The following is a 24,181-nucleotide window of genomic DNA, read 5'->3' as shown; positions in this document are numbered from 1 at the left end:
GCCAGCAAAACATGTATAGTATTAAATCAGGTCACTATTTAAAATTAAAATATTTTACTCTGTGCAGGTCTTACTGATCTTAATTAGTGCCATCAGTCCAGCAGTGTAGACCTGGACGTAACTGATGGACCCGTGTTTATGTCATCATGGTTACCTGCTCGTAGCTGTGTTCCAGCTGCAGGCGGACGCCCTCCTCTGTCTGCAGGCGGCCTTCTGTTTGCTCCAGCTGCGTCTGTACCTGCCAAAGGAGATTATAGGTCAAATGCAAGGTAATTCTACATTACAGCAGAGAGCAGATCTGCACCACAGAAGCAGGATAGATGGGCTGAACTGCACGGATGTATAAAGCAAGCCAAGGTTAGAGGCAAAAAAAACAATGCTTTTAAGAGTAAACGTGAGGTTAGTAGCAGGCAGCTGATGTCAGGCCAGTAAATGCAACTGAAACATCCAGAACCAAACACATGGCATTAGTTACAACTCCCTCCTGCAGCACAAGCACTCTAAAGCACAGCTGGAGTCAAATCAGCAAAGGCAAGTTCTAAAAACTGTTTTGTCCATGCAAGTTGTATATAGCAGGCAGTGAAGCTGACATAGCAGGTAAGAGCCAGATGAAGGAAATGGACTACTGCGAACAGAAAGAGTTAGGAAAGCCATGGTCTCGTTCAGCACACACAGGGCTGTTCGTCAGCCTGACCTGGCCGGGCTGTGTCTCCTCCTTGGTCTGCACTCGCTCAGTCGCCTCCTGCAACTGCTGCCTGACCTGCAATATACAGCAGTCACTCAAACACAAACCCCACCTCCAGTAATGACCTCATGCAGAGGTCCCTCTTCTGCTTTTCAAAAGCACTGCTATAGAAATTTGGGAACTGTAGTTTCCTTAATAATAAAAAACAACAATAACAATAAATAACAAATAAGACCGTGTATAAAGGCTGACTTTAAAACTAATTAATAATTCAAATCAGGAATCATTACTGCTGTAGTTTGGTAGCTAACCTGATTACAGTGTTACCAGTTTGCTGTAACCTTTAGTTAGTTTTAGCATGATGCCTGTTTAAGTTACACCTACCAATAAGAGTTCAGCACTCTGTTTCTGAGCTTCTGATTGGGCAGACTCCAGCTGACTCTGAGTGGCTGATAACAATGCCTTTAGCTGAGAGAGAGAGAGAGAATGAGAGAGAAAACGAAACAAAGAAATTACATTTATTGACTACAATCATGTAACGATGTGCTCTTAAAGTGCCGCAGGGCTCAAAGGGTTTACCTGCTCCACCTCCTCAGCGCATGTCTGGCTAAAGCTGAAGGACTCCAGCTGTTTCTCGAGCTGTGCCTCTAGCAGCATCACCTGCCCCTTCAGCTGCAGGGGAAATAAACACTCATTTAAGAGCAGTTCATAATTATTTTGTGTTCTACTAGCTCCAAAACATTGTGAAGTGCTTGGCCCCCTTTGATTGCCATTTGTGACATAAGCTGTCATAGCAGTTACGACAGTCCAGAGAAATCAAAGATATCAACTTCAGACAAAAACACAGCAGCCACTACCATGAGGTGGTCCATGTCTTTCGTTGTTTAACTACAACAGTGGTCCTCAATGCCCCTAGCAGTGTTACGTATGTGTGTGATGCATGCTGGGTATTGCACAAAAAGGATATAAAACCATAAATTGTGTCAAATGAGCGACGCTGAGAAACATTTTTAAAGCCCCTTTAACAGTTTACCACAGCTGGGTTACAGCTACGAGACTCGCGTTGCCACATTTTGAAAGCAAGTAGAACACAAATCACTGACTGCTGTTACATTCCAACAAGTACTTAATTTATTCTGATATCATGCAATTGCTGAGTGGACAGGGAAAAAGGAAGTGGACAGGGTGGAGCTACAACAGACAGACTTCTCTGACCACAAAACCTAAAACGCAAGTCAGATGTAACTCAAACATGAACTAACAGTGACTGTGACCACAGAGCTTTAGAGCGCAAGGGAGTCATGAGCAGCTCTAAAACACTCCTGATAACAAAAAGCATGACATCAGTTAGACTGACAAATAGTATTAAACAGAGAGGTATAGATTATTAGACTAGCTGACCAATACATCCATTAGTTGGTGTCGTAGGCAGCTGTCAACAGAGTGCCTTATTTTAGTAATGAAACATGGTGGTGGTAGTAGCGCTACTTAGCATGCAGGAGGACGATTCTCAAATATATCTTTTCTGCTGAACATGAAACCCAATCATATTTTGTTAGAGAATTCCACCCTGTCAAGTTGTGTCCGTACCTTGGCTTTGCATAACTGTCTCAAAACAAAGCTCCCCGTTATCTGCTAGTAGCAAGCCATGAATAAAGTATTGGAACATGGTCCTTTTATTATTTTTTTTTATTTGATTTTATTTTTTTTATCTTTAACTATGGTAAATTACGACTTCTTGACTACTTCAATGCTGTAAGCAGCTGTCAACTGGGACAGCACCTTACTCTAGTAATGAAACATGGTGGCGGTAGTAGTACTACTTAGCATAAAGAATAAAGAACTGAAACACTGTCCTTATCCATTCTTAAAAATAACTCACGCAGCAACACAGTGAGCTTTTACCACCACACAGATTACTATGGGCAGCCTCAGTGTGTCTGTGTGCAAGGGCGTTTACCGCTTGATGCTGCTCCTCAGCCTCTGAGACCTTTGCCTTCCATGCTTGCTCTCTTTCCTCCACACTGCTCTGCAGATCCTTCAGTATGCCCTCCTACAGAGATGCAGGGAGAGGCAGTGAGTAAGCCCGTGAGTTACGGGTAGAGATGAAACAATATTAATTTCATATCACGATTATCATGACCAAAATTATCACGATTATCGGTATTACAGCGATATTGTTCAAATGTGTTGAAAAGTCAAATAAATAAAAAAAATAAATACTGATACACAAACTGAAACTCGTTTCACCAACTTTTATATTAACACAAATAGAATTGGCAGCAATATGCACTTTTTGTTTGCATAAACATTAAAAAATAGTCAATACATTTGTAGTATTACTTTTGTATTACAATACTTGTAATACTCTGTAAACAAAAGAACAGCAAATGTATTATTATTACTGTTATTATTATTATTACTGTTATTATTATTATTATTATTAATTACAATAACTAGGGATTTCCCTGCATAGAGAATTAAATCTCGATCAACTCTGAGGTGGGTCTTAATGGAAAATTACTACTTCTAAGAAGTGTTGCACTCGGGGGATTTCTGTCCGAACTGCAACTGCAGCATTATTGTGCCGTTGTGGCGCTGAACCCCTAATCAACACAGTGCACCAGGAAAAACAGCCACTGCGTGACCGCACTGTGAGCTGCAGACAGTGTAGACACACAGTGTGTCTTCACCTGTGGAGCTGCTTCTCTAAAAGCATTTTAAAACTAAAATATAATTTAAAATTAACACACATCTGAGCTGCGGCAGAAACACTCCTAAAGTTTAATCCCTGAAACTCTGCTTTTCCTAAAAGCAGCACACATCGTTTACTCACGTGAGGTCCCGTCTCAAAGCACACTATCTTCACCATGTAGTGCACTTTGTGGATCATGAAATAGCAAATCCTTCACCCAAAGAGTGCATGAAATGTTCGACATTAACAACAGCTTACTAATTCCCTATTTAAAACTCAGCTGCTTGTTAATGATGATCGTGTTTGTTTGAACAGTAGTGCCCTATGTAGGGGACACTCAGTGATTTGAGACGGTGTTATTCTCTTCTCAGACAGTAAACACTGCAAGCGAGACGAGAAAGGGGAGCTGTGCAGATTGAACCTCTGCAGCGTCTCGTTCCAGAGCTTCTGTGACTGTTAACTTAGAGCTCATTTTGGAGACTCTGCTCCACAGAAATGTGTTAAAAGCTTTAGTTTCGATTCACAGCTGATTCACTGTTTTTTTTTTTGTTTTTTTTTTGACGCTAAAAGCTTTATTTTATATTATTAACGAACCATAAACATAAGTTAAACCACACAAACCGTGACATTTCTGCTATTTCGAAGTCCACAGACTTCTCCGTTAAAGTTAACCTTGCATTCTCTAAAAAGTAGCAGGGGGTGGTCGCGACTCGTAAGGTTTGATGTGTTGCCCCCTTTCACCGCTATTTTCTTTCGGCCTGTTCTGCAGACAGCGTGGTCATCTTCAATTAGCTTTCCTTCTGCATTCTTATAAAACCCAAAATATGACCAAATGTCAGACTTGGTCTTCTTAGAAGGCTGAAATATCTCCGAATCTCCGAGTTTTTCACACCACGGTAATCGACCGCGGTTTTAACGATACTTTAAAGTTCAAACGGTACTACTAACCGTCATTAATTTTACCGCGGTTTACCGTGAAACCAGTAACCGTTTCATCTCTAGTTACGGGGCATGACAGAGATAGAGGAAATGAGTAAGCGTATGTAGGCGTCTCTTACTGTTTCACTGAGAGTGGTTCTGTACTGGTCACACTGGGCCTGCAGTGCGCTCTGACTCTCCTCAGCCTCCCTCAGCTTCTGCAGTGCGTCCTGAAACAAACAAGAACAGACCCCACTCAGTGTGCTCTCTCAGGACCACCAGCTGCAGGACTGTACTCGATGTGTGTTTGTGTGTGTTTTCCTTACGGTTAGCTGTGCATTAGTCTCAGTGTTCCGCTCCTCAGTCAGTTCCTGCTGGCCGTTTGAGAGCGTCTCCTTTGCTTTCAGTGTGAACGCCTCCAACCAGTTACTCTGTACACACACGCAAAACAGCACACACAATATGATTCATCATAACAGGAAATTATTTCTGAGAGGCATGAATGGAAAAAAAAAGATTGGTTTTCCTTTTGGTCGCTATTTCTAATCCCTGTGTGTTTATTCACTGCTAATTAATAATACTCAGAGTCTGAATGTTTGAGCTGATGGTGAATCGATTCATTGGTTTCTCATTGGACTCAAAGGTGATCTTTGTAAATTCAGAACGATCCGATACACTAAATTGTGAACTGATTCAGCAATTCAAGCTATATATATATATATATATATATATATATATATATATATATATATATATATATATATACACACAGACACACACAGCTTTGTTTGGGTTCACGGCAACTTCCTGACCTTCAAAAACACTTTAAAACCCACACATTTGATTGCAAAAACAGCATAACCACATTACCATATTTAGTGTAGTTCAGTAGTTCAATGTTGAAATCACTTTATTCATAACTTTTGATAGTATTTTCAGAATGTTGCACTACTATGACAGCTCAGTTTTTATGTATCATGACGTTATTTTTCCCATATTGCGCAGCTCTAGCATTTGTATGTGTTTAAATATCGCAAACATTGGTTTAAACAAATGTTTGTGTTTGTTTTGGTGAATAAATCATAACTCATTCAATCATTCAAAAATTTAAATGCAAATAACATGATGCCCTATTCCCTTTTACAATTAATGCAGTTGCAATGAGAGAAATTTTAAACAATGAATTAAGAAAATGACCAGTAATGACTATTTTCTAACTATTATTGATCATCATCATCATCATCATCATCAATCTTCCTTAATTACTATTTGTATTAATACATTCTCAAATACTCACAATCCCTAAACACCCAGTCATTACTATAACTCAGACACTGAGCAGGTAGGAAACTGTGCATGTGTTTTACTTCACTGTTGCTGAACTGTTGCTTAGCTGATGTTAATGCTAATGTGTGAAAAGGTCTCCCACCTGTTCTGTTTCCACTGTGACGTGGGGGAAGATAGTCTGGAGGGCATTTCTGGTCTCTATCTGGAGAGATTTCAGCTTCTGTTCAGTCTCACTCTACACACATACAGACACAAAACAATTAGCTTTGAGCTTTCATGTCCGAAACATTACAATTTACAGTAAGTAAGATTTAATATAAAGGCATGAAAGGTGCCTCTATATGCTGTGACAATCATACGCTTTTAGAGGAGGGTGAATATGTGCAAAGCACTGTACAAAGATTGAGGCAGGTTTGTGTGTGCGGCGTGTACCTGTGCGTTCCTGGCCTGGTTCAGTCTCTCTTCGCTTAGTCTCTCGGCTGCAGCCAGAGCCTCCACAGCAGCGTAGTTCTTTTCCCGAAGCTCCTACAAACGTGTTAATGAATGTGCACAGATAAATGGACGAATGAATTTCACACATTTGGTGTTCTTCAGTATTTGTGGGTTTGGTTACTTTTTGCATTGTATAACGCTTACACTGTTGATCTGTGTTTGGCACGTCACAACACATAAACTCACGTTGCTCTTTGTTTTTGTCTGCTCCATTTCCTCTCTTAGCTGTTGGAGCTCCTCCTCCAGAGAAATTAACCGAGCATCCTTCTCCAAGCTGGCAAAGAAGAGAAAAACAGGATTTTTTTTTTAAAAAAAATGTTTTTACTGGAAGATTCACAAATAAAACATTTGTAAAACGAGACGCTTACTTCTCGAACGGCTGCTCGGCCTCTGCGATCTCCGCCTGCAGAAACAGAAGATACTTTATGTAGGCACACAGCATGCTTTTGGTCACTGTATTAGTATTAGGGCTAGGAACCCTTAGGCTTGACTCGTTTATGAAGCTAATCAAGGCTGGTCCTGGTCAGAGACTGGATGGGAGACCATGCTGCCTTGCCAGGAGTTCAAAGCTTTAGGGGGCAGTCGTGGGCTGGAGGTTAGGGAACAAGCCTTGTGACCAGAAGGTCACAGGTTCGATCCCCTGAGCTGATGGTACGTGTCTAAAGCGCCCTTGAGCAAAGCACCTAACCCCCAGCTGCTCCCTGGGTGCCGTGGATAGGGCTGCCCACCGCTCCGGGCAAATGTGCTCACTGCCCCCTCGTGTGTGTGTTCACTAGTGTGTATGTTGGTGTTTCACTGCACGGATGGGTTAAATGTGGAGGTGAAATTTGCCCGTTGTGGGACTAACAGGGATAACTTAACTTGTATTTACCACTGCAAGTTCATCTACAAATTCTGACAGCAATCTATGACGTTTTTTGTTAGTGATTTTGGTGTATAGCTTACAAAATTCAAACCTGCATTATTTTATTTGCTCTATTAGTTTTTTTTTCTTACTCTATTATGCTGTTGCATAGCATTTCGAATCATGTAAACAACTCACAGCCCGAGCTAGCCTGCCTGAAGTGCAGCCTGTAGGCTCTATGTGGAGTTTGCTGCAATCCAGTGTTACATATATTTTCACGTATTTAGGTTAGAAAGCTTATCTGGTTTACAAAACATAGAACTGTGCTGAATTAATTATGTCTGCATCAATTTAAGTCGCTGTTACAACTGACCCCACCTATGGAGCAAGTTGTAACATTTGCACTTACTCTGCTTTCAGGTGTATTGTAAATAACAGAAGTTTATATTTTCATCTAAAGCAAAGATACTGTTGCTGTCAGAGCAAAATCTTGCATCTCAACTTTTGTTGTTTTTTACTTTTTCACATAATTTGAAAACACCAGCTGCCCTTTACATTGTGCAAAAAATTTCATGATGAATGGACCAATAGAAACGGTATTACTTTTACATTAGTTTCCATTATAAGTTTAGAAGATTTTTGTTCCATTTCCTATATACGCACACAATTTAAGATACAAGACAGTGATTATATGCAGGTTTCTGGTGTAAAAAAAACAAATATCTGTAAAACTACCTACTCTGTCCTACAAATCACATTTCAAACTGTAGCTTTTACTATGAGTAAACGTTCTATTGAAGAAGAGTCGAGGGGAAGGGAGCAGGGACTTACTGCAGCTTCCCGCTGCTCCTTCTCTTCTCTCAGCTGCTTCAGCTCTTCCTCCAGCGCTGATACACAGCTCTCTTTCTCAGCCAGGCTGCCCTGCAGCTGCTGCACTGAGCTCTGAGACTGAAACACACAGATTGAGTGTGTTATTATATAATCCAAACCCCAGTCTAGCACAGGTTCACTGTTTCCACATGAAGAGTAAATGTGGTGAACGGAGTGTCTCCCAGGGATCAGGACTCTAAACCACTGCACATCCATTCACACATTTCAGTAGCAGGTCAAACTTAATTGCAAACTTGAAACAAACAAAATAGAAAAAAAAAAATGATGGGAGAAATCCAATACCTCATTCACACTGGCTTTCATACTGTCTAGTTGTTCTTGTAAAGACACCAGCAAACCCTCTTTCTCCTTCAGGCTGTCAGAGAGAGAGAGAGAGAGAGAGAGAGAGAGAGAGAGAGAGAGAGAGAGAGAGAGAGAGAGAGAGAGAGAGAGAGAGAGAGGATAAAGAGAAATGCCACTTACAATTAATATTCAGTGAGTTACTGGATTACTGTGGATCCAAGTTGGGGTGAGTTTGGAAGAGTCACCAAAACAGTTGTGCCAATAGGAAGGGGGGAGAGGGGAAGAGTGGGAGAGACAGAGAGAGAGAAGAAAAAAAGTCTGACAGTGAAAGAGGGCAAGAGAAGGGGGAAAAAAGGAGAAAGAAAGAGTGAGCAAAAAAATGTGAGAGAGAGAAAGAAAGAAAGAAAAAAGAAAGTGACAGTGAGAGAGAGCAAGAGAGACAGAAAGAGTGATAAGAAAGAGAATGAGAGTGAGAGACAGGTACAAAGAGAGGGAAAAAATAGACAGTGTGAGCAAAAAGGATGAGTGAAAGAGAGAGAGAGAGAGAGAGAGAGAGAGAGAGAGAGAGAGAGAGAGAGAGAGCTAGAGACAGAGAAAGAAAAGAGACAGAAAAAGAGTGAAGAGATAGAGAGATGTATAAAGAGAAAGAGTGACAGAATGACAAGTAACAAAGAGAGAGTGATAGACAAAGAGACAGAGAGAGTCAGGGCAAGAGTGGCAGAGAGAGAGAGAGAGAGAGAGAGGCAAAAAGATTGAGAGAGAGTCAGGGCAAGAGTGGCAGAGAGAGAGAGAGAGGCGAAGAGATTGAGAGAGAGTCAGGGCAAGAGTGGCAGAGAGAGGGAGAGAGGCAAAGAGGGAGAGAGGCAAAGAGAGAGAGAGAGAGAGATACCTGCTCTGTAACTGCTGAATCTCTGCAGTCTGAGCGTTCTTCTCTGCTTCACTGAAAAACATCAGGAACCGTTAAAGAACAGCTTACAGGATCACTTTAGCCCATAATGCTTGTGCTGTTAGTACTAAACTGCTGTAAGTAGCTGCCTAATTAGTACACAGGGTTACGCTAACTGGCAGCTACTGGCAATAAATTACTATTAGCAACTCCAGCACAACAATCCAACGAACATGTACGTGACAGCTGTCACACCTGCTGGCGGAGGGTTCTGGATGTGCACTCTTCACTGTTTCAAGCTCCTCCTTCAGCTGCTTGAGCTCCGCTTCTAGTGTGCTGACCTGCCCCTCCCTCTCTGTCAAACTAAAAGGAGAAAAGAAAATGATTCATCAACACTGAACTCACTCAGTCCAGAAATACTGATAATGCAGTGGTTCTCAAACTGTCCCTCAGGGCCCCCAAGAAGGTCCACGTCTGCTTGTCTGCTACAGCACTTACCTCTCAGACTCTCTCAATTCAATTTAATTTAACTGTCATTACAACAGTTAAGCATGTGCACTGTGTAACTCTCGCCCTCAATTGAAGGACCAAGCCAAAATGTGGACCGTCTGACTGGTTTGAGAAACACTGGGTGTGTTTACATGCACTCAATAATCTGATCATAACCAGATTTCTGCAGTTATCTGATTATTCAAATGGTCAAGTAAACAGCACTCTCCGATTTCTTAGATCTAGCAGGTCTGGAAATACGATTAAGCAATCCGATAAGGATTTCTCAGGGCATGTAAACTCTTACTCTGATTTCTTTAGGATTTCTCAGTCCGAGCATGTGCGAAAACATGACGGTACTGGAAATAAGCGAGCAGCGATGCCACAAGACACAGCAAAACACTTTCAGAGCGACGCTGAAACCAAATACATGTCTGATGAAATTAATGATTGAAATATTCTTCATCTTCTAGATGGTGTATGTTCATATTCGCATTCTGTTTATAAATCACGTCTTCTTCTGTGAGTTTACTGGCTGGCTGCAATGCAGACATCTGATTACCGCCTGATTCACGTAGACCTGGAGTTTCCCATTATCTGATTACCCAAGTGCATGTAAACACGTTGATCGGATTACTGACAAAATCGGATTTCCTGCAGTTATCGGACTATTAAGTGCATGTAAATGTACTCTGTGTAATCCCAAATGAAAGAAGGCAAGATGAAGAAACAGTGTAATTTGCATTACATCTGGCAAAAAAGTGCAACCTCTTAAAAGCATTTTAATTAAAATGGTTGAAAATTGGTTTTACAGATGCAGAGCGACTGTGAAACAGGATAAAAAAGAAAAATCAATCATAAAGTAAAAGTATTATTTACTCTTAGGTCAACTGTGTAAATGTACATACCGACGTTTGGAACTGTGCCTAATATTTTAAGCATATTAAGCATCTTTTTAAGCCCTGCAACCTTTGTGAGATGGTTTCCCACTCCAAATGGAGAATGAGCCATAGATTTGAAAACTGTGAAATTTTACTTTAAATGATTGAGTCTCCCGTACCTGCTCTTCAGCTGCTCCACTTCCGCCGACTTATCCACCTGTGCGAAAACACATTGCTAGATTCAATTTTTGTTGTTTCAAAGTTGCAAAGTGTTCGTTTTTAACTGAATAACTCTTTTAGAGGAGTACCTGTGTCTCAGCCTGTACTGGGGCCTCCTGAGCAAGCTGTGCTTTCAAAGCCTCCACCTCTGCACATCTGGCTTTCAGCTCCGTTTCTGTACCACATGCACGCTCCTGCAGCTCTAAAAACACACACGCAAAAGAGGGAAGGTTCCTCACACAATACTGACAGGATTACATGATATCTATAATAATATACAAAAACCTTGCCAAAGGTTGCAAATAACAATCGTCAACAGAAGCAACAATTTCATACTCTGCCTTAAGTCTGTCTATAAAAATCAGCTGGGTCAAGTTTGCATACAAACAAAGCGATCCTTATACTGAGGGTAGTCTCAGCTACAGTTGGGCAATACGACAATATATCGTTATCGTGACAAATCACGTCAGTGAATCTTCAGCCGATCGAGCTCTGAAGTGATCAGAGGCCTTCAGCAAGTGATTCAAACAACAGCCAATCAGAGAGCGGAGCTGCGAGTGAAACACAGGCAGGTAAGAGCTGTTATCATGTTTAGAATGTGTGGATCCAGACGTCAGGTCACTCTCTTTACGATTTCAGCTCAGCTGACAGTTTGCAGTGAAATATTTCTCCATCTCTCACTGGCTGTGTTTACATGCAAAGATTTTTGCCAATCCAACTGAACACATTCTGATTACAGATTAAGACTGAGGTGTTTATATGTTCACGCTACTCAACAATCTGATGGAAAATCTCTGTTTACATGCACACCATAAGTAATCAGATCCAAAATGACACGCATGCGTGGAGTAAGACAGCGAACATCACGTGAGTCCAGTCCGAGATGAGTTTTCAGATGGTGCCCTTGTGTTTTTGATTGCTTTAAAATTATGGCAGAAAAATGTACTTCACATGTATTAAGGAAGCGGCGAGAGGAAGACGGCATGTTCTGAGACATAAGCTGGACGCCCGTCCCACCGCCGTCTTTTAAAGCTCAAAGCATAAACTTCGTCTCCTCTGCAGACCAGTTCCTGCTCCCGCCACGCTGAATGTCCTAAACTTTCACCATGGTGCAATCGCACATGCACAGAACAGATTTAAGTTTCCGACTGGGAATGTAATCAGATACAGGCGTTTACACGGCTATTATTCTTCTATTTAATGGATTATTTACAGGATTACCCACCTCGTTCAATCGAATAGAAATTGTATTCTGAATGGCCTCAGATTAGTCTATTCCGACTGAGATGTATACAAGGACGCATTCTGTTCCGATTGAGCTATCAGTCGGACTATTAACGGATTATTAGGCTGCATGTTAACGAGACCACTGTAATTTCAGTGTTTCTCAACCCCAGTTTGCGCTTTCGCTACACATAAAAGCACAAACAATCCCAATCCAGTAAATTTAGCTTTGTTTGTGTTGTGATATCCAAGGAGATTTGGGATTTTGAGTTCCTATTCATAGGAAACTCAAAATAAGAAATAAGACTTTAAATGTTGTGTACTGTACGCCCAGCCTTACTCAGCCTGCAGTATCTCACTTCTCTGGTGGACTGCTTTGTTTTGGTCAAATCTCAACGCAGCGTGACGTCGACCTGGAAAATCCACAAGAACCACACAGATGTGTGCGCAGACAGGACTAAATTTGTCCGAGCACCGCTGAGTTTGGAGAAAACCAGTAGGTAATCAAGCCTGTAATTTTCTCAGGGGAGGAGGGAGAAAAACACTGATGGACGGCAATAAAATCAGAGCGGAGCACCTGTAAAAGGGAAATTACCCCAGCACTCAGTGTAAACTGAATTCTGTCCAAATAGGACTACAGTTAGAAGCGATGATAGTCAGAAATCTGGCTTATGAAACATCAGAGTAAATGTACCGGTGAACTTGCTGGCCTCCTGTTGGGCTTTTTCCAGTTGAGCCTGTAGGGTGGTGCTATTGTCCTGCACCTGCCTCAACTCTGCTTTGACTTGCTCCAACTTCTGCTGCAGAGCCTGTTCAGCCTCCACACGACCAGCCTGCATGCACACACACACACACAGACAGTTGTTTATCCTGGAGAGTCTCTTTTTCCTAGAAAACAGATTCTTGGGACAACACAAAAACCCAGACCACCAGCTAAAACTAGAACCTTGCTGTGTCGCTACTGTTTACTAAACACTAAATCCAACTGGTTTTGAGCACATACCTTACAAGGGCACAGTCTGATGACAAACACTGACAAGTACTACTAAGAATGAATCACTTCCTGTTACTACAAAGTGACGCACTATGTTAATATTTTGTTATTTATGTGGTTTCTGACAGCATGAAATGCTGTTTTCTATGATAAAAAAAAGCACATAGCATAGCTAAAAACAGCAGCAGTCTTCTTGCAGTCTGAGTTTTGCCTGTACTATTAATTTTTACAGATAACTGTACAACATTGTGTCATACAGTGTCAGTAAACCGTAAGTTTAGTAAGTCTGTAATTTTAACTTGACACAGTTCAAGGAAAGTCTGATGATTTAGGCATGCAGTGTGCACAGTGCTAAGCCAATGGCTACATCTTCCTCATAGCTCCAGTGTGTCCAGTGTTTTCAAATCTGCACTTCCCTTTACAATGTGTGAACGTTTCATGGTATATGGATCATTCTACTTAATTAGTTCAAAAAACAATATCTACAAGGATTGTGTCACGATCTATTTAAACTCAAGGCATTAACCGAGGTAGTAATAAGCTGATATATATACATACAATCATCATTTATAGGGCATTTTCTATTGGAAGTTGGCTGTCCCAAACCCTAACCCCTCGATTTCAACTTATGAAAACATTTGATTTTAGCACTTCTCAGTTGAAAGATTTTGATTTATCGTGATTTATCTTGACTTTATCTTGAAATTTTTAACCTTTTAAACTCCTTGGAACCACTGGTGGTTTCAGAACGCACTTCGTCATATTCTTCATATTTCATAAGCTACATTCAAAAGGCGGGGGTCATATGAGAGCTGTAACTGTCTTCTTTCCAGTCAAATAGATGGGTAATGTAATTTTAAACCCTTATAATAAAAGAAGCTGAACAATTTTTTTCTTCTACTGATCCATTTTTCCACAAATCTGGGCTATAAACTATAAACAGATGGCGTCTCTTCAGTGATCTGCACTGTAAAAATTATTTTTATAAAAAAATACAAAGAGCATCTACGATTTTTGGCTTTCAGCAGTAAATTGTAAGAGTATAGAAATATGTGAATGATCATAAAACACATTCTCTGTTAATCTGAGGGGAACTTTTACAAAAAATAAATAAATAAAATAAAAAAATTTACATTTATTTCATGCAGTTACTGAATAATTTGCCTTACGACTTGGTCATATAAATTCAGATGGATAAACCAAAATATACCCACGAGCATAAAAACCTTCAAAAATTGCTTTCCCTTGTTTTCAGTCACTACCGAAACACAGGATTTTAGTCCACATGCAGAGGCTTATTTTAGTCACACCCCTGCATTTTAGAGCAGGAAGCGAAACTTTATCCCTATCCCTCATGGCCACATGGTGACCAGTTACATCCTATTGTTTTGAAATAAATGTGTCCCAAACTCTGAAAATCAGTGTGTAATTATAACACATTATATAGTCTTATTATTGTATTGATAACGACAAAATGGATTGTTCAATCATTTGTTCTAATATTCAAAACTACGTGAGGTCACTCAAAGCAAAAGGATTTCAGTCTGAAGTCCGAGTCAGTTAAAAGTCCAAACTGTGTTTTCAACACTGATCTTGAACCAGTTCGGTAGAACGATATAAATGTTCGTTACACAATGGACACAGCTTTTGTTCTGAATCGAGGTGACCTCAAAATGGGACACTTACCTTTGCCTGGTTCAGCTGTTCTTCCGCAGTGGCCACTTTAGTCTCCAGAGCCTTCCTGCGCTCCTCCTCGGCATGCTGGGCTTCGGTGCGTTCGCGGCTCAGGCGCACACAGTCCTGCCGCAACTTGGCCAGCTCCGCATTCTGCCTGTGAGTGTAACGCATGTACTTGTAAGATACAAGACAAAAGAGCCAGACGGAATGACAATTACAGAAGAGGGTACATGAAAGGGTGAATGAGGACTGCTAACGGCCTTTGCTAGTTCAGGTAGAGGCTGTAAAGCACAGCCTTAGGGCACTCATACAGGAATGAGACAGAAAACAACAACACTAAAGATACAATCAGACATTCCAGTCTGGGTCTCCAGCAAAAGACTAGCCCTGAAAGGGTGCCAGAATGACAGAGAACGCGTGAGTGTGAGTTGGTGAGAGCGGAGCTATCTGAGGTACTCCAAGCTAAAGAGCCAAGCGTAGGCTCAGTTTCCTGTTGCTATTTAGCCAAATCTCAGCCTGCCTGTCCACGTATTTGTATATCTGCTTTATAACTGCCTGGTTGCCTGTTTGTTCATGTGTGTGAATGACTCTTTTTCTCTATGTGTCTGTGTACCTATGTGTAACTATGCTGGTGGCCTGGTTCAGTAATATACCTCAAGTGACAAAAGAGCTCAACAAAACTGATATCCTGCCAAATCTTCTGTCATGAATATACTTAAAATTGACATTCAGCACCGCCAGAGGCTCTGTGCAGTGATGCAGGCAAACTGGTGGACCAATCGCAGTGAGGGGGAGGGCTCAGAACAAACGAGCGACAAACCATACAAACTCAAACTACCGCACTGTGTCACATTTCCAGGCTTGAGTTGCACAAATCTATTTTTATGCCTTAACGCAACATAAATCTGATGATTTCAGTGCCATGTGGACAGAAATGTAATCTTTTTCTAATCAGACCTGTGCCACTTTCATATGAGATCCACAGTGACACAGACCTGGGCTGCGTTCATAGTACATAGTACAACGTTTATTAAGGAAAGGGGTGGGGCATTAAACACTTGTGTTACACAAGCGGCGCAACTATGGCAGCTGAGAAGGCCATTCTTGGTGCCCTTCTAGTTTATTCTATTATTTTTCGATAAAATACTTACGACAAACGTCTACTGAGGTTTTCAACTGCTGTGTACAACAAGCTGCAGTGGTCGCAATTACAGACTTTATTAGAATCCATTGTGTGCAATGCCTTTTTAATATGGTGGGGTTTATATACAGGTCGCTGCTGATTGGGTAATACCTCTGACACACCCATCAAACGGTCAGCGTACCAAGCCTGTTGCATACTGTATCGAACTGCTTCAGCGGAACATGTCATTCAACCGGCAACCATAGCAAAACAGTGCACAATGTTTTGAAACTGAATGTGTCCCTGGTGTTTTTAGAGCTGTGTGGATGCAAATCTGATCAATCATATCTGGGCCACTTTCATACGTGCTCCTAGACTGGACACAGCGACACAGATCTGATCTTTTCAAATCAGATCTAGGGCACTTAGAATTCAGCATTAAGGCTTATAATGTGACGTAACTAATAAGACACTGTTTTGCTTGTGTGTACCTGCTCTCAGCCTGGCTGGTGGCCTGGTTCAGGGCATCCCTGAGGATGGTGTTCTCCTGCTGCAGACGGGTCAGCTGTGCGTTGGGGCCGTTCTCCAGCTGCTCCTGCAGGCTCTGGATCTGTGAGAAGAACCACACACATTCATGAACTACATCTGCACAGCTCAACATGCAAACTCCTATGATACCCCAAAGAGCCAAGAGGCACAGAGGACTAGGACAAGAGGCACAAAATGTTTATTTAGGTTTTGAAGGATGCCAGACTTTATACTGCCCCTAGTGGCCAAGCGTGGCATTATCTAAGAAATATATAGACAAGTAATATATATACACAAGCTGACAAGTAAGTTGAACTTGTTCTTCAACCATCTGTGTTTCAGTCTTGGTTTCTGTTTGTGTAATTTTCTTTAGCTGAAGGAAAGTTTAAACAGGGCCATTCAATTCCAGAAATTTCAAAGTTTAAGTAGCAGATCTGGTAATTTGAAGAGCCAACACTAGCTAACTTAACTTGATTCGTTTCTGTAAGCTTCTTTAAGGGTAGATGTTTCAGTGCTGGCGACGCTGCATGACTGTAAGCCAATGTTGTTTGAAAATGTGTGCTATGGAAGGACATTTTTCATGCCCAAAGGTTTGGAGTCGACTCTCGATTCCCAAATGCCTTGAGTTTTAGGATCCCAGTCTTAGCATCTAATAAGAATTGAACATAGCCTCATATATATACCAGAGGGGAAGCATCAGGGCCTTCTTTGCCTTCAGACTGCATTGTTAAGCTCTGGATGGAAAGTAAAAGGATTAAACTCTTGAAACGCCGTGGGGAAAATTGGCCAGACTGGTCAGTTTCCTGACTGTGAGTGCAAGTGTCAGTCTAATCAGTGTGTTGGTATAAATGCAAAACAGCGGCAGTAGCGCTATACCAGACCTCTCTATTGAAAGTGTCACTGTGAAACTGCTACATATGACAAAACATATGCGATCATGTCTGTCACAACCTTCAAGTAAAACATGGAATGTCTTCCAGAAGCTAGCATCATAGTAGAGGTGGGTTTTTTCCATAATGTTTTGACATTTATGGGCCAAATTGAAAGCTCAGCTCTAATAATCACAGTCTGAAACCGATATATCCAGAAAATCACAGAGCACACATCTTCAGTACAGACAGGCAGGAAGAAGTAAGCAAGAAACTGTGAGTAATCGAATGAAACTGTAAATTAAACAGAAACTCAAATTGCTGATAAAATCGTTTATGGGGGAACCCCCACAGGTCGCAGTGAAACGCATATATGTCTTATAAAGGCACAGAAAACCACAGTGATTTCTCTGAATTCTGACCTTGCTGTTGAGCTGCTGGGTCTGGAGGGTGTGGTCATCGTAAGAGGCCTTCATGCGGGCGTGCAGCGCAGCGATCTCCTGCTCACGAGCGCTCACCACCGAACTCAACCTTGTCTCCACAGATGCCAGCTTACTCTTCTCAGTGCTCAGCTCCTGACAGACAAAACATCCATTCTCAAACTGGAATCGTGTGGTCAATCTGATTTGTGTGTATGTGTGTTGATATGCTGGGTGCACAGGTAAGGAAATGACATCAGCGCAGGTGCTACCTTGGTGAGGTCTCGCAGGCGTGTCTTGGCTGCAGCCGCGTTCTCCTGCTCAGCAGACAGGAGCTTCTCCTTCTCCTCCAGCTGCTTTTTCAGAGCAGCCAAGGGGTCGCCCTTCTGAGACGCCTGCCAAGAGAGGGAGAAAATGAACGTAACTGCACAGACAAGGATCAAAAATAGGGTTATAGTGAGAAACTGTTGAAAAACTGTTAATAATATGCTATGAACTGTGAGATATGACAATGTGGATAGATAACAGAAGAGTTAAAATGGGAGCACTGACAGAAAGAGAAAGAGAGAGAGGTTGAGCTTGTACCAGTTGCCAGCTATCAGCTCCCGCCTTGTCGCTGATGATCTCCAAAAGCTTCTGTATCTCTGATTCACTGAACACAGAGCTGCTCAGGGTGGCCACAAGCGTTTTAAACGGCAGCAGCAAAGGCACATCCGCTGCTTCCACAGTAACTGCTGTAAGAGATGCTGGGGTAAGATGTCAATGGAAAACCTTACATCGGTCATTAGCAAACATATTCATTTGGGGGGGAAAAAAAAAAAAAACATTTTAACAGTCAACAAATGCTAACATTGGTCTCTGAGGAGCAGAGGAATGGGACATGGGGTTTAATTATTTATTTTTAAAAGGAAAAATAACCAAGACCCCTCTGAATGCCTGTAATGACCAGTTACCTAGCAAATACACAAAAAAGAATGGGCTTATCTGGACACTTCACTCTAAAAAGTCGATGCTGCTACTAAAGAATGAAAGCAAGTTTGTGTCAAAATCACGCTAAGTGGTTCCCACTACTTTTCATTCACTATTAGCCACATTAGCATATTGTTCCAAGCTGTAACCTTGTAGCACCCACCTGGCTCTGTCTTCTTCTTGGACTTCTTCTTGGAAGGAGTTTCAGGTTTGGGTTCCTCAGATTTTGGTGGAGCTGCAGCCACTGGGACAACTTGGGCAACCACTGTCTCCTTAGTGGCCTTAGGAGCTGGTTCCTTTGTGGCTTTTGGTTCTTTGGCAACCTTAGTGACTGGTTCCTTTGCGACCTTTGCAGCTGCTTCCTTGGCAGTAGGTTCCTTGGCAACCTTAGCTGCAGGTTCCTTGGCAACCTTAGCTGCAGGCTCCTTGGCGACCTTAGCTGCAGGCTCCTTGGCGACCTTAGCTGCAGGCTCCTTGGCGACCTTAGCTGCAGGTTCCTTGGCGACCTTAGCTGCAGGCTCCTTGGCGACCTTAGCTGCAGGCTCCTTGACGACCTTAGCTGCAGGCTCCTTGGCGACCTTTGCCGCAGGCTCCTTGGCGACCTTTGCCGCAGGCTCCTTGGCGACCTTAGCTGCAGGCTCCTTGGCGACCTTTGCCGCAGGCTCCTTAGCAACAGGTTCCTTGGCAACAGGTTCCTTGGCAACCTTAGCAGCAGGTTCCTTGGCAACAGGTTCCTTGGTAACCTTTGCAGAAGATTCCTTGGTGACCTTTGTGGCCTGTTCTTTAGCAACAGGTTCCTTAGCAACCTTTGCAGCTGGTACCTTAGCAGCCTTAGCAGCTGGTTCCTTAGTGATGGGCTCCTTGGCAACCTTAGGGGCTGGTTCTTTAGTGACGGTCTCTGCAGCAATCTCCACTTGCTTAGCAGGGGCTGGTTCTACTTTTGCCACCTTCTTCTTCTTCTTGTCCTTTGGGGATGGTGCAGGTTGGGCAGCCACTACGGCAGCCTTAGCTGGAATGACCTCAACTTCTGCTTTAGGTTCAGGAATCACAGGCACCGGAACAACTGGGGCTTCGACCACAGGAACAGGCTCTGGTGCAGCTGTTGGTTCTGGGTCCGATTCCGGTTCGCTAGTCTCCGAAGCAAGTTCAGGACCAGAGTCCTGTTCCGGAAGCTTCCCATTGGGTTTCTCCTCCTTCTTCTTGGCTTTGGTTTTTTTCTCTGATGCCTTCTTCTTCTTGTCAACGCGTGGGGGTTGGGTCTTAGCTAATTCGCGACGTTGCTTGGCCAGGGCTTCTTCATATGACGTCTCCTTCATGGAGAGAGTGGACACCAGGGCGATGCCGATGGCTGAAACCACCATGAAGCCGCCGAACACCATGATGCCCAGAGTCTGAGGGTCATACACGTCCATCTCTGCTCAGTCCTGTTCCGCCGCTAATCCTGTTTCTGCAACAGAATAAACAGCATCTGTGAGGTTCACTGGAGTACCATCCCGAGAGACATGATAAGTTAACCCTCGGCATTCACCATGGAATAATAATACTGTTTCTGGAGATGGTTTATTCTGAAATGAACACTGGAGGGGAAAAATGAATGAATCTGATCCAATCCTGTAACAAATGAAGCCTGAAATAGCACACTCGCATTGTGTGATGTCATGCTGTTGATGTCATGTGTGATTAATTCTTCCTGTGGTGGGGTAGAGTGTTTGCATAATTTGTTTTAGATGGTAATCTTAAGTGACGTGATGGAGAGATTGATAAATAGTGCAAAAAATGCTTATTTTAACGGAAACTATTAAAACCAAGAACACAGAGCTTGAGTCATGGGACTCCGTCACATTACATTCGGCAAGCCTGAAAAAAAATGCATGTGCTGGTCTTACAATCTCAACATTAGTCAGAAAAATGCAAATCATATTTTCCCCCCAAAGTGTTCAACCTTACAATGGCTATCTGACATCTGTCGAAACTAATCCCACCTACTATTTTTGTATTGCCATTTTAAGCAAGTTCTTATGTTCAAAGTACAGGTGACATTACAGCTTGATTCTGAGAGAGAATTTATGTCAATCCAAGTCAAACTTTTTTAACAAAATCTTGCTTCAAACGTTCTCAAAAACCAGAACTTCCCTGAGGCCAATATGTGATATTATACCCACAAGACAAATCCACACTACTCTACAAAGCTGTCTGCTCAGGTAAAAGTACAAAAAAGGTCCATACATGTAACCTCCCCTCCTTCACTCTCCTTGTCTCAAAGCCCTTTTTCACTGAGAAATGGCAGCTCCCCAACTCTCGACCACTGGAGAGCAGCTTACGCAACGCTGTCCAAAGATCATGCCATCCCACTCAGCGCACTCCATTCCACTCCACAGGTCTGCAAATGGCTCTCCAGTATCCATGTGATCAGTCTGTAGTAGCAGTAGCAAACAATAACCCCCTCTTCCATGCAGACACGACCCCCCGATGAATGTGTGTTTGCACTAGCTGGAGGTTTTCTGACTGGAATGTCTTAAAGACGGCCCGAGAACCCACAGGGGCACGCACACCACATGCAGAGAGACCCTGAGATGAAGAGTAATGCTGACTTTTTAGTTTTTTTACATCATAGTTCCTTTGTAGGAACTTGAATGAGGAATGAAATCAGCATGATAATAACTTGCCCCTATTATCTCCCATTCATTTTTAGCCATGTTAGCTCTGGTAGGCAAAGTAGCTACTGCTTTAAGAGCTCTGTATGCCCAGTTTATACAGAGCTGAAGGTATTAAAAAAAAGGTTCTAGAGTAATATCAGGATCAGGTTCCCCTGATTCTATTCTAAGAATGTATTGACAATGCTGCGAAAAGCTCAAATTAGTTTGATTTCCGCATCGGGTTTGAGGGTTAGGACATTCTGTTAGCAAGTGCTAACTTGTGGGAATGTCTGTATTTGCTTGTGGTTCAACTTTAAATGCAAAAGATTTGGTTAGATCTTGCATACTGCTCATGCATCAAGCAAAATGATGCATATCAAGTGGGGGAAAGTTTCCAGTTTCAACAAACCAAACTCATTGCATGCTTTCTTATCCAATGAGAACTACATGTGAATCTGAAAACCCGGTTATGTTGTTGCAGATATAGAACTAGCCATAAGTACTTGGACAGTGTTAATGTGATTATGGCCAATATAATGCGAGAGTAAGTATACCTACATTATTTTTGGCCAAATCAAACAAGAAACAGCCATTTTTACACATCTGCTTATTTTAGGTGACCATAAGTGACTGGACAATTCAACTTTAAATCCCTGCCTTGCTGTTTCTGAATTTTGATTCGTTCGAATTAACACTACACAATATATCATTTGTGATTCATTATAGAAATGTGCTCACATCACAGAAGGCTGCAATATGCAAATGAACCCACTGACCAATGTTTCTTTTACCATGTGCTGTGAGCATCTTTCCTAAACACCTACTAGACTCCAAGTTAATCAAATAATGTGCTACATGGCCCCTTTACTAGCAGCCATAGATGCCCAAGCCATGCTACCTCCACCATGTTTCACAGATGAAGATGTATGCTTTGGATTGTCAGTTGTGCCATTATTCACTACATTTAAGTTTTTTCCAAGTTGAAATTAAGTCCATTTATACTTTTTATAATTTTGTCCTAGACATTTTCTTGTAATAATGTTTTACATCTTGTTGTGATGTTTCTGAAGTGTGGCTGGTATATTTTTATTCTTTGGCACATCTGTGCCTACTCATTTTGAGAGCATGCACAAACACAATGCAATGACACAGCTGGCCAAGGAGTGACTGAGCAGAGGACTGTCCAATTACTTCTGGCCACCATAAATGTATTGTGTTAACTATAAAAAAAACACTGATTCGTTCAGCCACTCAATGGACATACCCTCTAAGTAAAGCTAAAACTGTACTCTCAAACACAATATGCTGGAGTAGAGCCAAAAAACAAATTTTGTGACCCTGTCCAAATATTTACAAACTGTACCTTATTAATAGTTTGTGCTGGTCTATGACTAACTGCCTTGTCATGTAGCCCTTCTACTACTACACCCATTAGAAAGACGTTTTTGGTTCCCTAATAAACCAGTTGAAAAGGTCTTTACAGAACCATGTTTGTAAATGTGATGTGCAAAGGTTTAAAGCACCTCCACATAACGTGTTAAAGGCTTTTCCTTGAACCATGCATCCAAGCCACATTAAGAAAGTAATTATAGACAATATCTTATGAAATATTATATGGACCCACCGGAGCAGACGATATGGCAAAGATTTAATATCAGGGTACCCAACCACGTTTTTATCACTATAATTAATTTTTCCGATGACTGATAAGTTGAAAAAGTCAAAAAGAACACATTGAAAAAAATACTATCATTATATACATTACATGCTATGCTACAGTAAATCCAATTAAATAAGAATAATTACGCTCTCTTTGTAATAAAACATTGTGTTAACTACTGATGATACCCATAATAAACTCAGAAAAGTATACTGTGACGTTATTCATCACAATAATCATCATATTGCCCACCCCTATAAATCAGAAGCATAAACACCCAGAAAAGTCTCTGCATGCAGAGAGATACATGCCCAAACTTCAATGTGCTTGACTGTATGTCTTGGGGAAGACGGGCCATCCTGCAGTTTCAGACATTAACCCCTTCGGCAGGATCTCTGGTATTGCATAACACTAATAACGCCACGCTGCCAACTCACCGGCAGTCGTTATTCAAACTGATTCTGGGTCTTTAGGGCTTGAAGACCCTTCTACAAGCACAGGGGACCTTTCATCTTTCTCCTTTCCAGAACATCTGATGGCATCTGCTTGAGACAAAGTCTGATATAATCCACTCATTTGAAGTTAAGAGGGAGTGACAGGGAACCAAGATGAAACAGAATCCTGAAAGAAATAGAGCTGCACTCTTAAAAAAGATGGCTCTTCAAAAGGTTCTGCAGGTCTGAATAGAACCATTTCATGTTTAAATTGCTTTTTGCATGGTGAAACCATGGTTTCCTCAGATGGAGAATGTGTTGCATATAGTTCTACACAGCACCAAAAAGGGTTCTTCTACTGTTACAGTGTCAGGTTTGTAACAACAGAAGTACACTTTCTGGTGCTATATAGTACCATACACAACACATTCTCCATCTATCTGAAGAACCAGTTAGAATGAAAAGGTTCCATACAGAACTCATGGTTCATCATTTACCTGGACTTCTTCTCAAAGCAGCAGCCTCCACTGACCACTCTCCTTTCCCAGAAAGTGAAACGTGTACAAAAGCATGCAAGAACTTTCTTCAGGGCTTAGAAATAAGCAGGCTGGGGTGAAAGCAGCCTGAAGGAAGAGCTAAATGAGTTTTCCCATTAGAGCTGGTTTGAGGGCAGCAGCAGAGTCCGAGGCTCCTTTGGGCCACATCATCTTTAGCAGCATTTTTTTTTTTCAACGTTTTTGGTCAGGAGCGAAGAGTCAAGCAGCACGAGCGAAACCGAGCTACAACCGAAAATCCTCAATTAGACTCAACATTTAAGACCTGGTTCATTCAAAAGAGTGAGGTTACGTTCTGAGGAGAAGAAGGAAAAAGCTGGCTTTGCTTTTCTTCTCAGTCAGCAGAGAAAGTTTACACAAAAAAACGTTCAAACATCCCGAAACCAACCAGCTTTTCACGCTTTTAAGCGCCTTTTCGAAGGAACTGGGAAATGGCAACAGCTCTGAAACAACTCTGAACCCCTTAATCCACCTTTAGTTTAAATGTTCGTTCGCAAAGAAAGACATTTAAACGGAGGAAAAACG

General features: G+C 41.9%; 1 protein-coding gene across 5 annotated transcripts in view; it reads right to left on the bottom strand.

Annotated features, from left to right (window-relative positions):
* LOC118804591 (ribosome-binding protein 1-like) overlaps window positions 1-24,181 on the bottom strand; it is a 48,409-nt gene that overhangs the window by 4,879 nt on the left and 19,349 nt on the right. For 4 of the 5 annotated variants that reach the window (XM_036565119.1, XM_036565118.1, XM_036565120.1 and 1 more), the window contains 24 exons: window positions 18,536-19,819; window positions 17,989-18,137; window positions 17,676-17,798; window positions 17,407-17,559; window positions 16,079-16,197; window positions 14,474-14,618; window positions 12,488-12,626; window positions 10,659-10,771; window positions 10,530-10,567; window positions 9,236-9,343; window positions 8,984-9,034; window positions 8,095-8,167; window positions 7,753-7,869; window positions 6,446-6,480; window positions 6,264-6,351; window positions 6,018-6,110; window positions 5,728-5,820; window positions 4,625-4,729; window positions 4,439-4,528; window positions 2,646-2,738; window positions 1,265-1,357; window positions 1,070-1,153; window positions 695-760; window positions 155-238 (listed from right to left, as the gene is read on the bottom strand). In XM_036565119.1, the coding sequence (XP_036421012.1) occupies window positions 155-238; window positions 695-760; window positions 1,070-1,153; window positions 1,265-1,357; window positions 2,646-2,738; window positions 4,439-4,528; window positions 4,625-4,729; window positions 5,728-5,820; window positions 6,018-6,110; window positions 6,264-6,351; window positions 6,446-6,480; window positions 7,753-7,869; window positions 8,095-8,167; window positions 8,984-9,034; window positions 9,236-9,343; window positions 10,530-10,567; window positions 10,659-10,771; window positions 12,488-12,626; window positions 14,474-14,618; window positions 16,079-16,197; window positions 17,407-17,559; window positions 17,676-17,798; window positions 17,989-18,137; window positions 18,536-19,784 (3,501 nt within the window). In that variant the 5' untranslated portion in view covers window positions 19,785-19,819. The remainder of the gene's footprint in view (window positions 1-154; window positions 239-694; window positions 761-1,069; window positions 1,154-1,264; window positions 1,358-2,645; window positions 2,739-4,438; window positions 4,529-4,624; window positions 4,730-5,727; window positions 5,821-6,017; window positions 6,111-6,263; window positions 6,352-6,445; window positions 6,481-7,752; window positions 7,870-8,094; window positions 8,168-8,983; window positions 9,035-9,235; window positions 9,344-10,529; window positions 10,568-10,658; window positions 10,772-12,487; window positions 12,627-14,473; window positions 14,619-16,078; window positions 16,198-17,406; window positions 17,560-17,675; window positions 17,799-17,988; window positions 18,138-18,535; window positions 19,820-24,181) is intronic. The other variant, XM_036565121.1, reaches the window with a different exon arrangement.

This window comes from Colossoma macropomum, unplaced genomic scaffold, assembly GCF_904425465.1.
Source record: "Colossoma macropomum unplaced genomic scaffold, Colossoma_macropomum, whole genome shotgun sequence".
In the NCBI taxonomy this organism is placed as follows: Eukaryota; Metazoa; Chordata; class Actinopteri; order Characiformes; family Serrasalmidae; genus Colossoma; species Colossoma macropomum.
Note: the sequence above shows the minus strand (reverse complement) of the source record. Positions and strands in the feature narration are given on the sequence as shown.